At 36.8% G+C, this 24,831-nt stretch overlaps 1 protein-coding gene across 2 annotated transcripts in view; it reads left to right on the top strand.

Moving 5' to 3' along the window:
* The window catches only part of LOC129002076 (uncharacterized), a 56,152-nt gene that overhangs the window by 11,701 nt on the left and 19,620 nt on the right, over positions 1–24,831 (top strand). Inside the window, exon 4 of one of the 2 annotated variants that reach the window (XM_054429601.1) lies at positions 21,660–21,862. The exons of the other annotated variant lie outside the window; for it this stretch is intronic. Within the exon in view, the coding sequence (XP_054285576.1) occupies positions 21,660–21,663 (4 nt within the window). The 3' untranslated portion in view covers positions 21,664–21,862. The remainder of the gene's footprint in view (positions 1–21,659; positions 21,863–24,831) is intronic. 2 annotated transcript variants of the gene reach the window in all.

The following is a 24,831-nucleotide window of genomic DNA, read 5'->3' as shown; positions in this document are numbered from 1 at the left end:
AACTAAAGAACTGAACATACCTGTATGAAAATCAAACAACTTTTGCCTATCTACAATCACTTGCCCATTTTTGCTTGTTATAATAGTAGAACAAGTTTACTGAGTAGAATTTAAATCAGAAAAATATTTTAATTCAACACTTTTATATTTTAAACTGTTTGGCTATTGACTATTGACACCATTGACTTCTTGTTTCTTTTTCAATATGGACAACCGTTTCAATTAAAAAATTAAATTAATTCCAGTTGCATCAACAGTAAAAACTGCTGTTAACTATGTTAAAATTTAGTTTTATCAATTTAACATTGTTGAAATGGAGAAAACTGAAGTTATAACAAGAAAATAATTAATCTATCAGTTATTCTTTGTCTAAACTAAGCTTATAAGATATCGTTGTAATCTGCCTAATATTTACTAAATTTACATGTGAAGCAAATATGTTGTAAAATTAGTGGTTTTCATAGAATTTGGCATCCAATATCTAAAAATCCACCATTTTTAAACAATACAAGAGATTTATTCATATTTTATACAAAAATAGTGGTCAATAAGATAATCATTTTTACAGAACTTCAACGCTGTTGCTCAAACAGTTAAGGAGTTTTTGTAAATTCACATACAGACAGATAGACCGAAAACAGAATAGGATAGGACATATGTTGTTGTTATATTACATTTTTTGTTTCTTTTGACATGAAAATAAAGTGACAAAGATTGTTCATAAGGTTGCAAGACACCCTGCATATCGACCTGCTGCTTACTCTCTTGTTGTGCTCATTTTAAATAATTTTAAATTAGAGTGCTCTGGGTTCATGGTACAGTAGTTAAATTTAGTATTATTATGTTTTAAAGATTAATAACGGCCATGCCTACAAAAATTGATTGTTCCATTCATTTAAATAAATAATAATTATTAAACCAATTTATTTATGATATTGCTGTCAATAGGAACCCAATTTAAAACCTGCAAAAGGGGTTGTTTCTCTAAATCTTTCATAAAATATATTAATAATGAATATGCAACAAAAATAAAATACCCCCGCCGTAGCAAACCTACAGACAAAGCGAATTTCCATTTACCTGGCTATTTATATTTCCCCTTCCCCTATAATATTCCCTCAACATTGACAGATTTATTTACTATTTAAATAACAGTACTGGGTTACTGAGCTTTTAAAGTTTTCTGCTTCAGGAAAGGTAATGAGGTGTGTTTTTTAATTGAAATGTTGATAGGGAGCATGAAATAAAGTTGCCAAATTGTATTACAAAAAAGAAGAAAACTTCAACAGTTTATTTATTCTACATAAGAATAACATGGGAATTTTTATTTTTTTTTGTTTTCTCAGTAACTGTTAGGCACACTATAACCATTCAATATTTTAATTTCTTTTTTAAAATCTCTACAAAATGATTTATGAAAAAAATTTGAAATTGTGTTTTTTAGGGCATTTTGTTAAAACTCTCCATAAACTCCTGTTCCCATAAACAAACTCGTTTGAATGAACATTGTTTACGAGTTTGGACCAAATGTCATCGAAATCAGATCATTTCTTGAGTTATTGCGCTAACGGACATATATACATGAATTTAAATGGAAGTAGTTTTTGACCTCTGGGGGCCTCAAAACAAAAAAATTAATTGGTCCCGGATCAAGGTCTTACCATGAGACTTACGGTAATAGCTTATTCCCTATATGAGAAATTCGCTAAAAGAGACATTTAATAATAGCTGTTGTATAGCTTCATATTTTGTTGTGGTGTTTCCGGACCAATTGATTGACAAATAAATAAAAGGTTAAAATACCTGCTTGTCGCCTTGTGGTCCAAGTGTTGTCCTAGTGGATTATGTACATTTCGGCGCGAGCGCCATCGTCGGATCCATATAAGAACTGTTTACACTAAACTTCCCTGTAGAGGTGCGTAAGGTTTTAACCTTTTAACCTTTTATTTATTTGTCAATCAATTGGTCCGGAAACACCACAACAAAATATGAAGTTATCAGCCAGCCAAGCACAAGGTGTTTACAAGTATAAGAACTTGAAACTAAAGGTTTTGAAAACAACACAAAACATTAAATTTAATAAAGATTGCATCAAAAACGATGTAATTCCAAAGTACATCTCCGTAAAAATAAATAACAAATCAGTATCTGCCAAAAAAGCTAAATCAACAGCAGAGAAATGTTGGTTAAAGAACGAAATAAAACAACAGTACAGGAAAAAATCAATGCTCAACAAACTACTGCTCAGATCCCACATCGCTATGCTAAATCTAGTTCATCCAACTCAAATAAATGAAATAACACAAAAAATAGAATCTCAGATAAATATAGTTATCCAAAACAAAAAGAAAACCTTAAAGAAAAAACTTGACAACCTATTAAATACTAAACACAGCTTCGACATTAATAAAATCTCCCACAAGTTCTACCCCCGAACCATCAATCTAACAAACATAGTTTTTGATTCAGATGAAATGGATCTCTTAAACAAAGGACTTAAATACAACCTACCCCAACATGGCAGCAAGAGTCTTTGCTCAGAAATTATCAACTCAGATGCAACCATACAAACCTTGAGTGATACAAATGAACAAAACACAGTAAGAGTCATGGTAAATAACAAACTCAAGAAATTAATAAAACATCCAACCCATCCCAAAATCAATAGTCTCCACATTAAAGAGGCTAAAATATTGAAAACTATTCGTCAGAAACTTAACACGAACAATCTAGTCATCACTAAGGCAGATAAAGGCAACACACTCGTCATAATGAACCATGATGAATATAATAAAAAAGTACACGAGTTTATTAGTAATAACCAAATAGAAAAACTTCCACAGGATCCCACAGTCAAGTATGTTAAAGAAATAAATAAAGTATTGTCAAGCAGCAAATATATATTGAACGAAAGAGAAATCAGAGAATTTAAACCCATAAATCCTCATGCCCCACCTCTGAAAGGTTTGCCCAAATTACATAAAAACGGACAGCCTATAAGACCATTAGTAAACTACATGCCGGCCCCCGCTTACAAACTAGCTAAAAGATTAGAGAAAATTGTAAAAATGAATGTCACATTTGATAATAGCCACAGCCTAAAAAATAGTATGGATCTAGTAAATAAAATCAAAGACATAAAACCTAATGACAGACACACTCTTGCCTCTTTAGATATCTCCAACCTATATACTAATGTACCCGTCCTAGAATCTTTAAAAATACTACAGAAAAATCTGACCGAAAATTCGAATTTGAACCAAGTTGAAATAAATGAATTGATGCTTTTACTGAGAACAGTACTCCAACAAAATTATTTCAGTTTCAATAATGAATATTTTACACAGAAAGAAGGGCTCGCCATGGGGTCACCTTTATCAGGAATATTAGCAGAAATATTCCTCAATGAAATGGAGAATCAGCATTTATGGACAGACAATACCAACAAATACAAAGACCGTATCATTTTCTACCATAGATATGTTGACGATATCATCATCATGTATAATGGCAACAATAGACAAATCCAGCTTTTTAACAATTATTTAAACAACATTCATCCACAGCTAAAATTTACAATAGAATTTGAAGAAAACGAAAAACTCAACTTCTTAGACCTAACACTAACAAAAACAAAAGATAAGATCGTATTCAGCATCTACAGGAAACCTACAGCCACTGATACCACCATTCATGAAACTTCCCATCACCCCTTCCAACACAAGATAGCAGCATACAATAGTTTCATTCATAGAATGCTCACCGTCCCCCTAAACCCCGATGATTATGAAAAAGAGATAAACATAATTAAATACATCGCCGTCTCAAATGGATACAGCCCTAAATTGATCGATAGTTTAACCAATAAACAAATAATCAAGAAAAAAGCCATTACTAGCACTGATAACAATAAAGAACGAATGGAGTATGTATCAGTCGAATTTGGAACCAACCTCTCCCATACACTGAAAAACCAGATGAAAAAGCATGGTAAAATCGTAGCCTTCAAAACATCGAACAAACTCCAAAATCTCCTTTCCGTAAAAAATACACCACAGGATTTTTGTCAAAAAACAGGAGTTTATAAAATAACCTGTAATGACTGTGATAAGTTTTACATTGGCCAAACTGGAAGGCCCTTTGTAAAGAGGTTTAAAGAACATCTTCCTAAGAAAACCATCGTTCAAAAATCAAATTTCGCCGACCATTTGGTAGCCAGTAACCATAGTTATACTGATATAACAACAAATTTGCAGCCTTTACATATTTGCCAAAAAGGCCGAACAATGACGGCATTGGAACAATTCGAAATTTACAGAGCCTCTAAAATTGAAACAAACAACCTGTTAAACGACAAAAACACCCTGCAATCCAACATTCTCTTTGAAACCTTAATACAAATGAATAATAGCCGAAACAATGCTGCACTAGCTACGTCACCAGGACAAAGGTCAGATCACGACCAACTACCGTCTTCAGTCGAGTCTCGACACACGTCTGGCGCGCCTCCATATCCTGCCCGTGCACGCGTAGCAAGAGTTAAAAAATGTTAATTAACGGTCGACCGGTTTTTATATGTGTTTTGTGTTGTGATCATCTTACGCACCTCTACAGGGAAGTTTAGTGTAAACAGTTCTTATATGGATCCGACGATGGCGCTCGCGCCGAAATGTACATAATCCACTAGGACAACACTTGGACCACAAGGCGACAAGCAGGTATTTTAACCTTTTATTTATTTGTTGTATAGCTGTTTGATAATTATCGTCCAGCAAGGTTGAAATTGTTCACCAACAACTAACTGTTTCTTTAAATAGAACTGTTAAGTAATAGTAAAGTCAAAAATATTTTAATTGTGTGTTTTTTTATGAGTAATGTCTAGTAACGTAACACAATAACCTGTACATTTTGAGATTGCAAGTGACACTGTTTGATGGCGAAGGGCAGCTACTTGACCTGCAAGAGAATGAGGTGCAGTCAGTAGAGAAGGTCTGTCCCATGCCGATCCTCAACATGCATCAGAAGGTCTGGATCGCACACGCCAGTGAAGACGGCATCTTTTTGCACAAAATCGCATATGCTGATGATCTTCTAGCAGATTTACTCTAGAAGCTTTATGAATTTTATAATGATTCTGAACCTGTCGAACAAGAATGGAATAATGGTAACCTCTGCTGTGCTAAATCAGTTGCCGATGAACAATGGTACAGAGCTAAAATATTGGAAACTGGAGAAGAAACTAAAGTTCAATATGTCGACTATGGAAACACTGAAGTTATTCCTTCCTCCCATCTGCGACAGCTTGACGCATCTTTCTACACACCACATGCTCTCGCTTTGCCCGTGTCTCTTCATGTGACTTGGTCCGTCCCAGTGGAAAACCTGATGGAACTAGCAGGAGAAACTGAGTACAACGCTGTCATTCTGAGGAACAAACCTGGATGGATTGTTGAGTTGGTGGACAGTTCAGGTCAGAGTTTGGCTGAAGAATTAGTAGAGTTTGGATTCGCTGTGGCTCTAGATAACTCACCATTTAAAAGGGTCGTAGAAGGAGGCAGATTCGCTGAGGGCTCTGATATTCCAGTAGAGACTATTACAGATGAAAGCATAATAAAGACCGTATTCTTGATACATGTGAGAATTCGCCTAATGATTTTTTCCTCCATACAGCAGAAGCTACTCAACTTTTGAAAGTTATAGATGAACGACTTGTTGCTGCTAAAGAGTTTCCACTCCTCAGGAATGACTCCATTTCTAAGGGTAAAATTGTAGCCGCTCAATTTGATGAAGACAACTTGTGGTATCGAGCAAAAATAATTGATCACTCAGAAAATGAAATAAAAGTCACTTTTATTGACTACGGTAACAGTGTAAAAGTAGCTAAATTAAAAGAGCTTCCTGATGATCTATTGAAGATTCTTGCTCTAGCAATGAACTGCGCTTTAGTCAAACCGGGAGATGGTGAATGGGACGCAGTAACAAGTGACATGTTCCACAAACTTGCAAATGAAGACGGAGTCTCATTTGAATTGAAAATAATCTCTGATGGTGAACCCAATTTTGTATCTCTGTATACAAATGGCGAGTCAGTTGCTGAACAGTTGATCGGTGCTAGTAGTATGTCGCAAGTGGATGACTCAAACGTAACTGGAGGAAATGCAGAAAACACCCAGGATCTACAAAAAGAAGCCGAAATGCAAGACATGATTATGGAAAGTGTTGATAAGAAAATAGAAAACATAAAACTGGAAGAAGACATGCAGCAGATTGTGGAGGATTTACTTGCAAATGCACTCAGTTCAAATTTGGGTGAATCCTCTGTAGAAACAGAACAAGAAGTAGACATTGCTGAAAATAGCCCGGTCAAAAATGATGAAAACAACGAAATCCTGGAAGATCAGTCTGTTAGTGAGGTAGTTGAAGGAAGCAAACATGAAGGTGAAATGCAAGACATGATTATGGAAAGTGTTGATAAGAAAATAGAAAACATGCAACTACAAGAAGACATGCAGCAGTTTGTGGAGGATTCGCTTGAAAATGCACTCAGTTCAAATCTGGATGAATCCTCTGTAGTAACAGAACAAGAAGTAGACAGTGCTGAAAGTAGTTTGGTCAAAAATGATGAAAACAAAATCCTGGATGACCATTCTGTTAGTGAGGTAGTTGAAGAAAGCAAACATGCAGCTGAAATGCAAGATATGATTATGAAAAGTGTCAATGCGAAAATAGAAAACATGAAACTACAAGAAGACATGCAGCATGTAGATAATTTTGAAACAGAGAAAGAAGTAGCCAGTGCTGAAACTCAAATAAAAAATATTTACAACAACAACATCCAAGGAGTAGACCAGTTTGTAAGTGAGGGGATTAAAGAAAGCAAGCATGTAACATTAGATACGAGTTCTTCAAATGGTGTTGGTAACGTCCAAGAAGATGAGGACAGATCGATGAAGAATCCCGAAACTTCTGATTCCGTGAATGAGGCTGAATCAAAAGGTAAACATTGCTTTTTTCACCACTTTTGCCTACATTTTATCGTATTATTCTACACATATAAAATATTTATGTGGAAATATATGCTCTTATGGCGTCTAATAAAACCCAAACATAGAAACCTTGCCTAAAATGGTACCCATCTTGACACATTATTTGCACCTGCCTATATAACGAACTTTGGCGCACTGGGTTGGTAACATTATTGAAAATAACATGACATTTTGGCTGTAAAATATGGTAGGCTACAAAGAGAAAATACTATTTAAGCAGCTACTGTCATGACAGAAATGTCATATTCGTTTTTAAAACTAGATCACATAATCCTTTATAAGATACGTTGATTAACAATATGTAAACGTCAATATAGACGTAACAGCCAATTTACAGTATTTTTTGCTTTTTAGAAATGCCACATTGCTATGTTATTTACATTATGTGCTGCCAATGAAGCCTCACGACCATATAAACGAGGAGGCCCCAGTTCAAGAATAAAAGCCAACTTCACTTCAAGTATATTCCACTACACCTAACATTCCGTAGAGAGATTATATTGACAACTTTATGTTATTGATAAGGCTGAGACAACTAACTGACATCCCCCATGTCAATGAATTCCAGCTTTAACAGTAACCCCACAATCAATTTCTGAAAACTCTGCTACTTTGTATGGTCACCATTTAATAAGAAAGTATTAGATGGTTCATTCATTGGCTCAGAAGTACGATATGAACTGACTTGAAACTGACTGGAAAAATCAAACTTACACTGTAACGGATATAGCTCCCTTTGAAGTTAGATTATGTCTTCCCAAAAAAGCATTTTCTTTCGAAATAAATCATATTACACTGATGAAATCACGGAAGTGTTTAGCTACAAAAGGTCTACCAATACGATTTTAATACTATTTAATGTTTCTTTCAAAGGAAGAGATACCACATAACATACTAATAATAACTCCGACGACGTACGGTATGGGGAATATTTTATTCATTGAATGATCAACCAAATTTGGCAACTATAACGCAATTAATATCATTATTGTTTTTACACTTATTACTCTTTAAACAATGCTAAATGCTCAAAATATGTATATTTCACCCAATTTATCGCAGTTAGATGAATTAACGTAAGCCTTAAAAGTAACCGTCGATTTCAACGGGTTTCACCTAGTAATATATATACGCTGTTCATAAAGAGAAAGTGAAAATTGCTATCCAAATCTTATAGCAGCTACAAGAGTTAAATCCAACCTATTTCAAAAAATGAATCTATACTTTCAAAACTTCGGGACAGGTATTAAGAGAAACTTCACTGAACATCGTGACAACGTTCTGATGCGGGGCATATACCGAGACTGACAGACACGATAAAATACGTTAACCAACTTTCAATGGTGTTGCTGCTTTAGCGTATTCAAAGCAGATTATGGCTGTCCAGTTGTAACCCGGAGTTTGTGGGTAAAAAATGGAGCACATGAAATTATTGATATCCACCCCACTCTTCGGGATTCTATACGAAAAACATTTGTTGGCTTAGGGGGATGTCTCAAATAGAAGAAATAAAATGACCCAACTTAAATTACTTAACACGGGTTATCAGTAAGGCAACAGTTTTCTTTAATTCTCAATGCTGGACAAACTTTCTTGCAACATGTTAACTCGAATTGAAGCAGAACGTTTAGCATTCATTAGAAGTAATCAGTTAAACATGAGAGCAGAAATAATGTAGGTGAACCTTGACGACGCAAATAGAGATAGGTATTTAAAATTAGTTTCTAACAAGTTTTCAATGCTCTAAGATGTAACTAGAATTACTCGAATTTAAGCATAATGCTCTCCTCTGCGTTATGTTTCATACTATGCGGCTCATTGAGCCGCACGGGTTCTCTAGTAAACATTATAATACATCTTTCCCCATAAAAAAACAGCAAACAAATTTGAAAGAATTTACTAAAAACAATAACCAACCAAACTTCTCCCTTCTTTTGAGACCATTATATTGCATTCTGAAATCTTGATGGTAGCTTGATTTCTCTACGAGGTCTCAGTTGTACTGGCTCGTCTTGCTTTGGAACTGACTGGGAATTGTTCTGTTGAGTGAGTGATGGTTTCAGATGGCGGCGATTTCTTCTTAATGTAGCCCCGTTATCACCTTCTACCCAGTAACTTCTTGGAGTTGGTCCTTGATTAACAATCTTTCCCTGCTCCCATCTTCCTTCATTTCTGAAGACAACTCTTTCGTTATTTCTTACAACCCTTAAGTATTTGGCTGACCAATCATAATATTTTTTCTGCAGCTGTTGTCTTGTATTTAACCTATGTCTTGTTTTCCATCATTCAGCGTTGCTTTCAGCAGTTCCTAGGTAACAGGGATCGTTGTCTTACACCTGCGTTAAAACATCAGCTGAGCTGGAGAATATCCCAGATGCTTAACGGGCATGTTCCTAAGCTCCAAAAAAACCATTTTCAAATTCTTATTGTCATACTGTACTTTCCTAATCAACTCTTTGGCAATTCCAACTGCCCTTTCAGCAAGCCAATTGGATTAGGCATAGCCTGGACTATAATGTCTTGATAATCTTCAGGGCATCTTCATGCTCTACGGTCCATAAGAAGTCCACATCCTTTCTTGTCAAATGTCTGAGGGGTGCAGTGATTTTTGCTAAATTCGGTATGAACCTTGATAAATACTTTAGCATGCCCAATAACCGCATCACCCCTTTCTACATAATCTGTTTACATAATCTAGGTCGGGTTGGATTCCTGCAGCCGATACTATGTGTCCCAGATACTTAACTTCGCTCTTCTTCAATTGCATATCTTGTTTGGATTAAATTTGATTCCAGATTTAATCCAAACTGTCACAGAATAATAATAAATGAGTTAATGAGTTGGATCAGGTTTAATGCCCTCTTTTTGGCTGTGTCCAAAACTCTCTTTAAATTTTTCGTCATGCTCTTCCGATGTTGTTCCTCCTACAATAATATCATCATGTACTATGTTAACTCCCTTCAGGTTTCCAAAGCATTTGTAGTTATTTTCTCGCAAAATTCTGGACCCGAACAGATTCCAAAAGGAAATCTACAAAATTGGTATCTCCCAAATGGGGTACTGACTGTGCACAGTTCACGGCTCTCCTTGCCTAAAAAAATTTGAAAAACCCCATCCTTAAGATCCAAAACAGTAAAATATTTGTAACCACTCAATGTTACCAGAATATAATCAGGGTGTGGCATTAAAAAGGTGCTCTCTCATTACCACCTTGTTCAATGGCATCGGATTCTCAAAGACTTATTGGGTTTTTCCACGATCACCTGAGGATTGACTCATGCTGTAGGTTTGTCAACCTTCCGAATCACCCCAGTCTCCTCAAGTTGGTCCAACTTTTCCTTTAGTTTTTCCTGTAAACTGTAAGGTACTCCCTGTGATTGTAGAATTTGTGGGACAGCACCCTCCTTAAGCTGAATATGATGAGTGCCTGGAAACTGTCCCAATCTTTCAAAAGCTGTCTTGTAGTTGGTTAAAACATCGTCCTTATCCTCAAAATTCTAACATATCGATGACACTCTCTTAATGAGTCCTAAATTGACACAATCGTTCAGTCCTAAAATTGGCAGTTCATGTTCGACATTCACTACAGCAAAATTCACATCTGTAGTTACACCTGTAATTTTACATTGTAAAATCACAAGACCTAGTGGTTTGATTTTGAATTTTTCATCTCGAGAGTACATAAGAACTACATTTTACATGTGTATAATGTTCATTTTCCATACATAACTAGCGGGTAAAATACTGATCTCTGCACCTGTATCTATAGTTTAAATTTAACTTGTGTACCACCAACAGTCAAGTTTTCCGTCCACAATTTTTCACTTTGACCTTTTACTGCACTAATGTTTAAGCTTACTGAGCCTAAACTAACATCGCTCACACAAGAGTCTTTATCGTGTTGTTCCTCGTTTGTAACAGCATGAGATTTTATAGTTTTACTCCTACAAACCTTTGCAAAATTATTTTTACCATCACATTTCAAACATGTTTTGCCATATGCAGGACATTTACCCCGAACATGTATGTAGCCGCAAAAGCTACATAGATCATTCTGTTTTTGTTTAGTGTGCAGGTGACATAAATAAAACACTAAGTCAGTTTAATAATCATATTTAATTGGATTAACATCTTAATACAACATGGGTTGCTATATTCAGTTCTGGAGTCTCAACAGAAGTGTCCTCATAGGCCTCTAAAGCATGGATACAAAGAGTACTAAAACTAATTGCAAGAAATACTTAGCCTATATAATATTAAATACTTATATGATATCAAACATCTCCTTTTTTTAACAAGAATGGCTTTTATTATGTTAACTCAAGATCTAACAGTTGTTTCTTATAGCCTGTTTATAAGTCCAATCTTTGAGGTCTTTTGATCAGTCTACCATAGCTAGAGGTTGGGAGTAAGATAGGTGTAGGTTGGATGGTACCAAAGGAGGGAGCATGGTTGGGGCTGAAGTCATATTGGGTTTGGTTGTGAACTTGAGTTTCAGGAGTAGGTCTATGTTGGGTTTGAGTCTCTGGTTGTTTGATTGGATTATGTAGGAGTTCTGGATTAACAAACGTTGGGTTTTGATTTAGGGACTCCCTTAAATGTATCATGTTTCTCCTGACTTCTCTCCCATCATTCTGTTTTACTATGAATGACCTGTGTGTAATATATGATTTTACTATCTGTCCCGGTTCCCATGCTTTACCCTTCTGAAATAAAATTGATTCATTTAGCTCTAAGTTAGGCAATGGTTTACAAGTTTTATCGTACCATGACTTACAGTTACTACACTTAGCTGTTAGTTTTGCCTTAACATTTACATCAAAATTCTTAGGCTTAAGTTGGTTGTCTACACAAGGGGTTTTGGTCTTAATCCTTCTACTTAGCATAAGTTGAGCTGGTGATAAGCCAATATCTTTCAAGGGGGTGTTTCTGTATTCTATTAGTTATACATAAACATCTGTGTTGCACTTGGAAGCCCTTCTTAACATGTTTTTGGCTATAGAAACAGACTTTTCGGCAAGTCCGTTGGATTTGGGATAATGCGGACTAGATGTTATTACATTAAAATCATAATCTGATGGAAAATTCCTTAATTCAATACTATTAAAGGGCATATTGTCTGCAATTTAAGTGTTTGGGATTCCAAACCTAGCAAAGATTGATTTTAATTTTTGAATAACACGACCTGCTGTTTTCCCATTCAAAGTTACAAACTCTAGCCATCTACTATAATAATCAGTAATTACTAAGTAGTCATTAGGGCCAAATTGAAAAATATCCGCAGCTAATTTTTGCCATGGTCTGTTAGGAAGTGGGTGACTTTACATAGGTTGTTTGGTATTCGATTTACGAAATCTATCGCAAACTTTACACTTAAGAACGGTTTCATGTATTTACAAAATTTTATTTACCTTTTGTCTACAGCTCAATAAGTTGTAACTTCCGTTACGGCCCTTTCGGCATTAACATGCCATCATCAGACGTCTTCGGCTGAAGCAGCGTCGTCACAGTAGAAACATATAACACGAACACATTTTACGAATACAAATACACAAAAATAAAACTAACAGGCCTGTCGCACACACGTTACCGGTTGACATGATCAGAGCTAGATGCCGACTGGAGGTTAATCCTGCATCGTTGTTGGTGTGACGGTGTTATCAGCTGACCTTTGTACTCCTGCCTTTGGTCTATAATTGTCCTGGTTTAAAATGCTGTTGAATATGAAGTGTGATTTATATTGTAGTTTCTCATTTAAAATTGTGTCATCTAAACTATTTTCTTTAAAAGCTCTGTAAATTTCATATTCTTCGAGTGTATCCAGTTTATTTCCTTTCTTGCTTGTGTGGAGTATCTCTAGGCCATTGTTCAGATCGTACATGTCATGATTTTCGTCAACCAGGTGTTGTGCAAAGGAGGATTTTTGTTTGTCGATTCTTGGGCATGGATGATGTTCTCTGTATCTAGTTCCGAATGTCCGTCCAGTTTTTCCTATGTAAAAGCTTGGACAACTTGCACATTTATTTTTGTACACACCTGACTTCTCACTTTTGTCAATTATACTATCCGACACATTTAATTTGTTAATTGTCTTGTTGTTTGTCTTAAAAGCTAATTCAATACCATGCTTCTTCAACTCTTTTGTAAGTGTATACTGAATTGAGTGTGAGTATTCTACACACTCATACGTCTTCTTTTGTTGTTGAACATCTCCAGATTTTTTATCATTATTATTTGTTTTCTTACTTAATAATCTGTTTCATGTATTTGTTTTGACATTCCCAGCCAGTATGAGATTTCTCTAGCTCTAGATTTACACTTTTCAATGCCTAGATGGCTTTCATGGATTAGTAATAACATTTCATTTCTGAGGGATGACGGTACTGTAAGCCCTTGTGTAGAGCTTATCATCTAGAAAAACAAGGTCGTCTTGTACTGTAATTCTATCTTGTAAGTTGTAATAGAACTTAACATTAGATGGACACTTATTTTTGGCAGTAGGTTAACCAATAAAATAAAACTGTTTTAACGTTGACAGGTCACAATCTTTATCAATTTCTACTTTAAACTTCTCTTTTTTAGCTGGTGTTATGGGTAAGTGACTCAAGGAATGAACAATAATATAATACAGTTCGGGGTCATCTTTCACAGTGTCTTAAGTATGCCCTAGATAAGGTGTCAGCCATGAACATATATTTCCCTGGGATGTATTCTACTTTTATTTAGTACTTCAATAACTTGAGTAGTAATCGTTGTAACCTAGGCGAAACTTTGGATAGGTCTTTATTTACAATATTTACAAGAGGTTTATGGTCAGTTTGAACGTGAACAAGCCTACCATAAGTCAGCTGATGGAACCGTTCCAGCCCAAAAGTAATAGCTAAAAGCTCCTTTTCAATCTGGGCATATCTCTGATCAGTTTCGGTCAGGCTTCTGGAGCCATACGATATGGGGTGCCCTTCTTGAAAAAGACAAATACCAAGGCCATCTTTACTGGCGTCACACTGTAAAAAAAGGAGCTTAGAACTGTCAATAATACCTAAGACTGGCGCTTCGGTCAACTTAGCTTTTAAGTTATTAAAGGCTTGGTCATGTTCATTCGACCAATTCCAATCTACATTCTTCCTAGTAAGGTAGCGCAAAGGGGAGGTTAAATTAGACAAATTAGGGATATATTGAGACAGAAATTTTGACATTTCTAATAAACACATTAAAGGTTTAATGCCCTCTTTAGAAACTACTTTATCTACAAAGTTTACTGAGTTTACCCTAAACTGATACTTGTCTTTGTTGAACTTAACATTATAGTCTTTTGCTTTCTGAAGAACTTTGTTAAGAATAATATCGTGTTCTTATTCAATAGAACCAGCTATGATTAAATCATCAAAGTAAATTTTACCACTAAGTCTAGCCATAATTTCCTCAGGCTTAGGAATTAGAAAAGGTTCTTTCTTAATACTAGCAGTACCTGGGGACCGAGCATTGCTCGGGGAAAATAATTAGTTTACTCTGAAAGCAGTTTAGTATTGCAGATACATTAATCCACTCCCAAACTCCACACTGCTCACCTTCACTACTTCCTTCACCACTCCATACGTCGTGGACCTGTTTGCATTCCTTCGTCCTTCCCTATACCATTTTAGAATTGCAGATACATAAATGCCACAGACAGTTCCCATACTCTGCACTGCTAGCCTTACTACGTCCTTCACCATTTCCTACGTCATGGACCTGTTTTCCTCCCTTCTCATAGCAATTTAGGATTGCAGATACATTAATCTAATCCCCCTGTAACAGTTCCCACACTCCAGTATCATCACCTTTAATACTTCCTATGTCACGGACCTGTTTCACTCTCTTCCAACGGCATTTTAGGATTGCAGATACCCTAATCTAATCGTCATTAACAGTTCCCACACTTCGGACTGCTTGCCTTTACTACTTCCTTCACCACTTCCTACGTCGCGGACCTGATTCCCTTCCTTCCCATAGCATTTTAGGATTGCAGATTCCTTAATCTACTCGTCATAAACAGTTCCCACACTCCGGACTGCTTGCCTTTACTACTTCCTTCACCACTTCCTACTTCGCAGACCTGTTTACCTCCCTTCCCATAGCATTTTAGGATTGTAGATACCTTAATCTAATCCCCATAGCAGTTAAGATAGCCAAACCCCCGTACAGGGAAATAAAAAAGACAAAATATTAATAGGCATAGAGCTTTTGTGTATTGATATAATAGTTTTAATTGCTGAATTCCTGTAATTTTAAGTCTTATAAAACTCATTGAAGAACTCTTTTCTTCCTTAAAAAAGGCTGCAAAAGTGCCATTTACCACTCACAAATTTAATACCTAGATTGCCTTAAAAACTCACTAAAATACATGACATTTTCAAAATTACCCCCCCCCCCCCCCCTCTGCGCTGGGGAGATCCTGGTAACAGGGCCCACAATTAAATGTGGGGGCCAAGACTTCCTTCACCACTTCCTACGTGGACCTGTTTTCCTCCCTTCCCACGGCATTTTAGGTTTGCAGCTACCTTAATATATTCGTCATTAACAGTTCCCACACTCCGGACTGCTTGCCTTTACTACTTCATTCACCACTTCCTACGTCGCGGACCTGTTTCCCTCCCTTCCCATAGCATTTTTGGATTGCAGATACCATAATCTAATCGTCATAACAGTTCCCACACTCCAGACTGCTCACCTTTACTACTTCCTTCATCACTTCCTGTGTCACAGACCTGTTTCTCTCTCTTCCCATAGCATTTTAGGATTGTAGCTACCTTAATATAGGTAATAGTCATTAACAGTTTACACACTTGTTTTCCTCCCTTCCCATAGCATTTTAGGATTGCAGATTCCTTAATCTACTCGTCATAAGCAGTTCCCACACCCCAGACAGTATACCTTGACTACTTCCCTCACCACTTCTTACGACGCGGACCTGTTTCCCTCCCTTCCCATAGCATTTTAGGTTTGCAGATACCTTAAACTAATCGTCATAAACAGTTCCCACACTCCGGACTGCTTGCCTTTACTACTTCCTTTACCACTTCCTACTTCGCGGACCTGTTTTCCTCCCTTCCCATAGCATTTTAGGATTGTAGATACCTTAATCTAATCCCCATTAAAAGTTCCCACACTCCGGACAGCTCGCCTTTACTACTTCCTTCACCACTTCCTACGTCGTGGACCTGTTTTCCTCCCTTTCTATTGCATTTTAAGATTGCAGATACCTTAATCTAATTGTCATAAACAGTTCCCACACTCCGGACTGCTTGCCTTTACCACTTCCTACTTCGCGGACCTGTTTCCCTCCCTTCCATAGCATTTTAGGATTGTAGATACCTTAATCTAATCCCCATTAAAAGTTCCCACACTCCGGACAGCTCGCCTTTACTACTTCCTTCACCACTTCCTACGTCGTGGACCTGTTTTCCTCCCTTTCCATTGCATTTTAAGATTGCAGATACCTTAATCTAATCGTCATATACAGTTCCCACACTCTGGACTGCTTGCCTTTACTACTTCCTTCACCACTTCCTACTTCGCGGACCTGTTTCCCTCCCTTCCCATAGCATTTTAGGATTGTAGATACCTTAATCTAATCCCCATAGCAGTTAAGATAGCCAAACCCCCGTACAGGGAAATAAAAAAGACAAAATATTAATAGGCATGGAGCTTTTGTGTATTGATATAATAGTTTTAATTGCTGAATTCCTGTAATTTTAAGTCTTATAAAACTCATTGAAGAACTCTTTTCTTCCTTAAAAAGGCTGCAAAAGTGCCATTTACCACTCACAAATTTAATACCTAGATTGCCTTAAAAACTCACTAAAATACATGACATTTTCAAAATTTTCCCACCCCCTCCCCCTCTGCGCTGGGGAGATCCTGGTAACAGGGCCCACAATTAAATGTGGGGGCCAAGACTTCCTTCACCACTTCCTACGTCGTGGACCTGTTTTCCTCCCTTCCCACGGCATTTTAGGTTTGCAGCTACCTTAATATATTCGTCATTAACAGTTCCCACACTCCGGACTGCTTGCCTTTACTACTTCATTCACCACTTCCTACGTCGCAGACCTGTTTCCCTCCCATCCCATAGCATTTTTAGATTGCAGATACCATAATCTAATCGTCAAAACAGTTCCTACACTCCAGACTGCTCGCCTTTACTATTTCCTTCACCACTTCCTGCGTCGCGGACCTGTTTCCCTCCCTTCCCATAGCATTTTAGGATTGTAGATATCTTAATATAATCGTCCTAAACAGTTCCCTTATTACCCTTACTCCACACTGTTACCCTTGACTACAATGTATTGAGTAATCTTCAGTATAATCTTTGCTTAATAGTAACAACTGATGTTTTCCTTTTGTACTGTATTTTTAATTTGCTAGTATACTGTGGAAATCGTTGGAGCCTTTTTCGAGATCTTGGTGCAAGCATACATACATACATACATACATACAAGCAAACATTGCTCGTATTAGAGTATAGGATTAAGTTCCTTACAATCGAGACATAACCTTACTGTCGAACATACTGTTTTCTACATCAACACAGACAAAACAACTTCATTTTAGCGAATTTCCCATATAGGGAATAAGCTATTACCGTAGTACTCATGGTAAGACCTGGACCCGGGACCGATTTTTTTTTTTTGTTTTGAGGTCCCTAGAGGCCAAAAACACCATCCGTTCAAATTCACGTATATATATATATATATATATATATATATATATGTGTGTGTCCGTTAGCGCGATAACTCGAGCAAAAATGATCCGTTTTTGATGAAATTTGGTACAAACGTGTAAACCTACGTTTATTCAAACGAGTTCGCGAACCAGCATGATCGGACAATGGGAACGGGGGTTTATGGGGGCTTTTATGAGGTAAAAATGGGTTTTTCTCATTTTCGACCCAAAAAACATACAATTTTGCAATTTTTTTCCAAACAATTTTGTAGAGCTTAAAAAAACAAATAATTTAGTATACTGAAGCGTTATGATGCGCCTAATGGTTACGGTGAAAATTTCAAAAAATTGTAAATTTAAAATTCTCATGTTATTCTTATGGGGAATAAGTAAACTGTTGTAGTTTGCTAGTTTATTAACATATTTTGCCCAAATTTGGAAAATGTTTTTATTTCTTACTAACTATTAACATTTTACATAAAAAACAATTTTACCCTCCCTGTTACAGCAAACCTAAGTATGTGTTAAACTAATTCTATAAATAGGGAATAAATGTGATATTTTTAAGGAGACAATTTAGTGTAAATCCAATCAGGCAAATGGAAATTTGCTTAGTCTGCAGGTTTGCTGCGGCGGGGGTATTTCTACTATTACTAGGCTTTGTACCTAATCAGTAGGTCGATTGGCCTCTGCAATGATATTTTCATTTCTTAACTCATCTAATGTGTCTTTAAGCTTAGCATATAGGCTAAGGGGAACGCGCCTAAGTGGGTGAACTTTGGGTGTAGCATTAAATAAATAAATAAATAAAAATGCCTTTATTTAGCAAGTGTTCTTCAGTACATACTGCTTTACAGGATAACTCTTGTCAATTTAATTACTAATACGAAATAAAACTAATAACAAAAAGTACAGAATCTATTTACAAAATTTGAGGTCCTTTCTATACATTTCTTTTAGCTTATTTCTAAATGCTGGAACACCCAGCAACTTAAGATCACAGGGGAGGTCATTATACAACTTGGGCCCAAAGTATGAAAAGCCTCTCCTGGCAATCTCCAGCCTCACTCTCGGGAAGTTAAACTGCTTTTCCTGTCGAGTATTGTACCGAGACACCCGATCGCGGGAGACCAGTCTTTCCATCAGGTAAGCTGGTTCTTTTTTTACGAGTACCCGATGAACCAGAGTGCAGGTTTGCATCCTGCACACGGCTGCTGAGGGCAAAAGACCGGCAGTTTTTTCAAATTCAGATATATGATCGCGTTTCCGCAGACCATATATAAATATTACTGCAGTGTTCTGAAGTTTTTGAATCCTTTCCATGCCCTCATTCGTGATGCTGTTGCCATATGAAGGAAAACAGTAGTAGTATAGCACTGACAAGACAATTGATTGAATCAGCTGAATCTTGGCTGTCTCAGGTAGGATGGTTCGGCATTTGTACAGACCCCGCAATCTACCCAACGCCAGCTTGGAAACATGGGTGATATGATCAGAGAAGGTAAGACCACTGTCTAATATTACGCCCAAAGTCCTGGCAGTGTGGCTCACCTTCAACTCCACGTCATCAAGTTTTACCTGCACGTCTCCATCAATGATCAATTGAACAAGTCTATTAGTCTATGTGGACGGGCAAATGCAAGGTTTAAAGAGGCCGCCAACCTCTTAAAAAAAAAAAAAAACATAGTTGGGCGGAGCAATATGAAGATGCATTTCTCCCGGTTTAACTTGAGACCATGCTTCATGGACCACTCACTGACATTTGCCAAATAAAAGTTCATCCTCGCAACAGCTTGGTCAATTGAGTTGACATCATAGGATAAATGCATCTGACATAGTCATCTGCATAGTAGTCTGCATAGGCGTGCACATTGCAGAAGTGCACGCAATTGGATATGTCTGCAGTGTACAGGGTGAATAAAATGGGACCCAGACAGCTCCCCTGCGGCACTCCCGGACTTTGTCAAGGGGAAGTGAAACATCAGCTCCTACTCTAGTCACCTGTTCTCTTTTTTCCAAGTACGACTGCATCCAAGCAATTGCATTATCCATAAAACCAAGATGTCCCAATTTGCGAGAAGTAAACTGTGGCTTATAGAGGCAAACGCCTGTGAATAGTCAAGCATGACAACAGAGCTACACCTGCCCCGGTCCCTCGCCTCAAACAAGTCTGCAAACATATTCACCAATGCAGTGCAGGTACTGTGGTTTCTTCTAAACCCTGACTGTAATTTTGGAAGGATTTGTTCTTTTTCTAAATGTTCTAGAATTTGTTTTATTGCTAATTTTTCCAGTTCTTTTGATATGGCAGGCAAGACTGATATAGGTCTAAGCTCACTGAAGTCAGTAGGATAAGATTTTTTTGGCAATGTAACCATTGGTGTAACCTTTAGCTAAGGTTACTGTAATGGTTGTCGTAAGGTTGTATATTAAAGGTTGTCGTCAATGTTTCGCTGACAGTTCATACAATTGTGAGAATTGAACCAATATGGAAGATGAATTAATAAGACACCTTTAGCAATAAACAATTTGTATTTAAAAATTACATATGCTAAAATACAAATTATTTTAACAAAAATCAAGGTTAGGTAATACATTATTTTTTTGCAATATTACAATAAAAGTTGTATGAAAAAGTAAAATCACCAAAAAGAATACTATTGATAATATACCCTGCAATACTAAATTTAATTTTATATTGTAAATGTAAAAAATATAACAATCAAAATATCCAATGAATTTAATTTGTCGGGGTTATAATTATTAATCATATTAATAATGTCAGATTTAAAGTATTAACACAATGGTCTTTAGAATATAAATGTAGTACAGTAGTTGTCATAAAGTATTTTTACCTGAAACAGACAAGTTACAATTATAAAAAATGGTGAGCTGATGTAAGTATATTTGTATCTCCAGAGCTCAGCTTGGCCTTTATGTTGGGTTGTCTTTAAGTTTGGGCTAATTCGCTTTCAATGTACATATGCAGGCTTGCACATCTCCATTATTTGTAATGTATAGCCGCATAAGCTGCGCAGTTCCTAATGCGGGCTAGGCTATATTTATTTTGAATAGAAATGAGATTACCATCAATGAAAATTCCATTTGTGATTAATTCCACAGCTTCCTCAACAAACTGTTTTAAATACTCTCTGCAATCTGAAGGCTTTTTCTTACCGTAGTATACCCCAACTGGCCAAACTTTTTTGACGATTGATGGTAGGTTAACAATCGATGCCATTATTGGCCAAACTTCCCCCGAACAACTATTAAATAAGGGAAGGTCGTCAATACCAATCAGGAGTTCTATTGTATTTACATTCTTCTCTACAACTTTCTTCCACAGACGTTTAATTCCTGCTGATAAACCAATGTGGCAATAGTATCCAGGATTCATCTCTTGGATCGGAAGTGAAGCAGGAGAGTCAAGAAATGTCCTGGCAGTAGATGGCAAAGTTTTGAAGCATGGATGAGTTTTCAAAACACAGAGTGGTGCCGATAAGGCGACATGTGTAATGTTGTAGTTGATACTCCATTGTCTCAGATTGTTACTGATGCCAGAAACGTTTTCAGAAAAACTGCAAGAATTATCAGAACAACTACTGTGAAAGTCTTCGTCACTGTCAGATTTAATATTAAATACATTTTCATTTAATCAATTCTAATTTATGATGAAATTAAATATTACAGATTTAAGAAATTAAGTTAAATTACATGGAATAAGTGCATATTTAAGTAGACTAGCCTATATTAAATTGGCTTATCCAACCATCCATGGAAATATTCGGTTATTCAAATTGAAATCAACCTTTGTACCAATTCATTTGTACAATTGGCGTTCTATTCTATAACTTTGTTGTGTTGATAGCCAAAATTATAGTAATTAATTACAACATTTTTATGTTTCAGATGACATAGGCCTACGGGTAATAATCGAGAAGATGAATTATATCTCCTCAAGAATGGATGAACTCGAAAAAAAAATAGATACATCAATGAAAAACAATAGGACAGATGAGGATGACATTTGTAAATACCTCCCAATTCAAACAATGGATCATTTTAAAGAGTTTGATAATAAATTGAACAGTGAAGAAAACAGAAAGTCTTTTGTAAGTATTTATAATATGGTAAAATTGTATTGAAAAGACACAATGTATAATTTGATACATCTGTTTAGTCAATTGGAAATAAACAGAGTAGCCTAATCATTCATATTTTGGAAAATGCAAATTTTACTCCTCAATTTATACGGAGATGTACGGTTTTCTTCAGTATATTACTGAGTGTGCGGTATTGGGAGGTCGTCGTGGTGGGCTATTTCTGCTCTACACAAGACGCCATTTCATCTACTCAGTCACTATGGAACTGCAACTATGGAGAATGCTTTCTCAAACATCAAATACGTATTTAATCGACTCGGCCATTAATCTTCATGCCTTTCTAGAAAAGATTTAAGATCCTTAACGTAAAATACATACTTGTTTGCTTTTGTCATCCCGTGGTTTACTTTGTACCGACCTATGACTTTAACAGGGTCCTTCATATTTCGGCACCAATCGACTCGCTAGCTTCGGTTTTCGACGAGAGCACGTGAGTTCGCTTTAGAACGGACTGACCAACATTGTACCGCACATCCCTTCTCCGTAGGTTATAACTTTTAGCCTGTACGTTAAAGCACAGAAAACGTACTACTATAACCCAGAATGCCAACTGCATGGTAAAAAGCATTAAGCGGTTTCAGAGAGCTTTGCCTGTCAATCGTAGGCAGCGCCACCAGCGTTGCCATGCACTTAGCATTGCAACGCTGGTGGCGCTGCCTACGGTTGACAGGCAAAGCTCTCTCAAACCGCTTAATGCTTTTTACCATGCGGTTGGCATTCTGGGTTATAGTAGTACGTTTTCTGTGGTTAAAGGCAGTTCGGAGGTTCTTTCTGGGATCATCGTACAATTTAGTAAAACGTCGTATCCGTTTGGCGTGTTTTCCCTCACGCTCTGGCTCTCCTGGCAATTCCGAAGTAAATTGGTCGTATGAGGACGGATCTTTGCTTATCTTTGCAAACGAAGTATGATTCCCACGATTTGGGTTCGGTTGCTCGGTAACCTTTGAGGTTTGTAGAGAAGGCTTGAAATGCGTGACTACGGGACAGATTGTGACTCGTACATCTTCAGCTGGTGGCTGCTTAACGGGGTTTCGTGGCAAAGCATCGGCGACTCTATTGTCGGTCCCCTTAAGATTCTCGCCCTTAAATTCGTCATATCTTGTTTGAAATGACAAGTCTTAACGTTGTACGTGATCAAGCCTAGTTTATGTAGCGTATCTACTCCCAAAATAACATCGCTAGTCAGCGAATGTAGATGGAATGCATTTAAAACGTTTTTCATTTTGTCAATCGTAGCCTCAAACTCGAAAAGCTCAGTTTGTTTCGCTGTAGTACCGTCCGCAAATCGAGTCTCAATAGAAACTGGCTTAGGCCTGATTTCACAACAGTAGTGGTGAACCCAGAAAGACATGACACTTTAGGTGTTTTTTCCCATAAGAATAACATGGGATCATTTTTTGGCCACCAAAACCAAAAATCCTGATCTTTGCCTACACATCCCTATATAATTGTCAAACCTTATTCCTCACTTATTTTCTGCTATTCATTGAACCAGGAGCAGGAACAACCCACCAACTGTCCCATAGTATAGTAGTGTAAAAACGCTATTCACTGCATGTGCAGCAGGAGCAACTCCCAATTGTCCCATAGCACCCCATCATGTGTACAGGATATTTTACTCCATGTTGTGTGTTTCATCTGTTTTGGTTCAAATATATATATATGCTATTCATTGAACCAGGAGCACGAGCAACCTACCAAATGTCCCATAGTATAGTAGTGTAAAAACGCTATTCACTGCATGAGCAGCAGGACGAGCAACCCCCAATTGTACCATAGTACCCCACCATGTGTACACGATATTTTACGTTTTATCTGTTTTGGTTTGGAACTTTAAAAATCTTTTTACTTGATTATGTAGTAGTATAGTGTGCCGCTGCTGTTTTTTTTTTTTTTTTTTGAGGAGCGGCATTTTTGGGCCAACTCCCCCGCCCCATGCCTAATTGCGAGTACATCTACCATTCCCCTTTCCAGTTGTTCTTGATATGTTGATATGTTGTTGTCTATATTTCTGTCTCAAAATCATTCTCAAAATCGAGCGTGGTTTGCACGTGCTTCCGGCTCATGGCGCGGGCGCGCTCTCGGTCGCGGGCGTGCTCCCTTGGACATCTTTTGCAGAAATCCATGAATTCTGGCTACTTGGGAACCCAAGCCATTTGACATACAATAAATCACCTTTTCTCCTAATTACCTTCTCTACCAAATACATGTCTTTATACTTGGTCTTTAACAACTCCTCTGTATAGAATCCTCCCCTTATTATATTTCCATTTTCATCTTTAAAGATATAAGTCACAGGCTTTGTATTCTTAACTTCTGCTATTGTAAATAACTCCCCTGTCCAATTTGGGGTAAACACATGTTTATACTTGGAAATTCTCATACTATCACCTACCTTATATCTTGGCTTTTTAACTTGCACTACTTTAGAAGTCAACCTCTCATGCACATATTTACTATTTTTAACATTCACTTGGTTAGGCTTCATTCCTATAGATCTATGCACTTTATTATTATATTTTTGAATTAACTTTGGAAGTAAATCCAACCATTTATAACTTCCCTGAGCACTAAATTCCCTATATAACCAATTCTTTAAAGTTCTCTGGAACCTCTCCACAATTGCAGCCTTAGTTGTAGAAAATGTGTGATAGTGATTAATATTTAATTTTTTCATTAGTTTGCTAAAATATTGATTAAAAAATTCTTTTCCATTGTCAGATTGAATGTTTTTAACCCCCTTTGGTAGAATGGTTTTAATGGCTTCTGTAACCACCAACCCTGTCTTATTCTTTAGTGGAGCAGCATAAGCTTTTTTAGAAAAAGTATCTATTAAAGTTAAAATATATTTATTGCCAGAATTCTCTCTAGCATAGTTTTGCATATCAATTAAATCTATTTGTATGGTTTCGTTTATA

This window comes from Macrosteles quadrilineatus, unplaced genomic scaffold (genome assembly GCF_028750875.1).
Source record: "Macrosteles quadrilineatus isolate MER2022 unplaced genomic scaffold, UCM_ALF_1.0 Scaffold_9__3_contigs__length_116548681, whole genome shotgun sequence".
In the NCBI taxonomy this organism is placed as follows: Eukaryota; Metazoa; Arthropoda; class Insecta; order Hemiptera; family Cicadellidae; genus Macrosteles; species Macrosteles quadrilineatus.
This window is presented reverse-complemented; position numbering and strand designations above follow the sequence as displayed.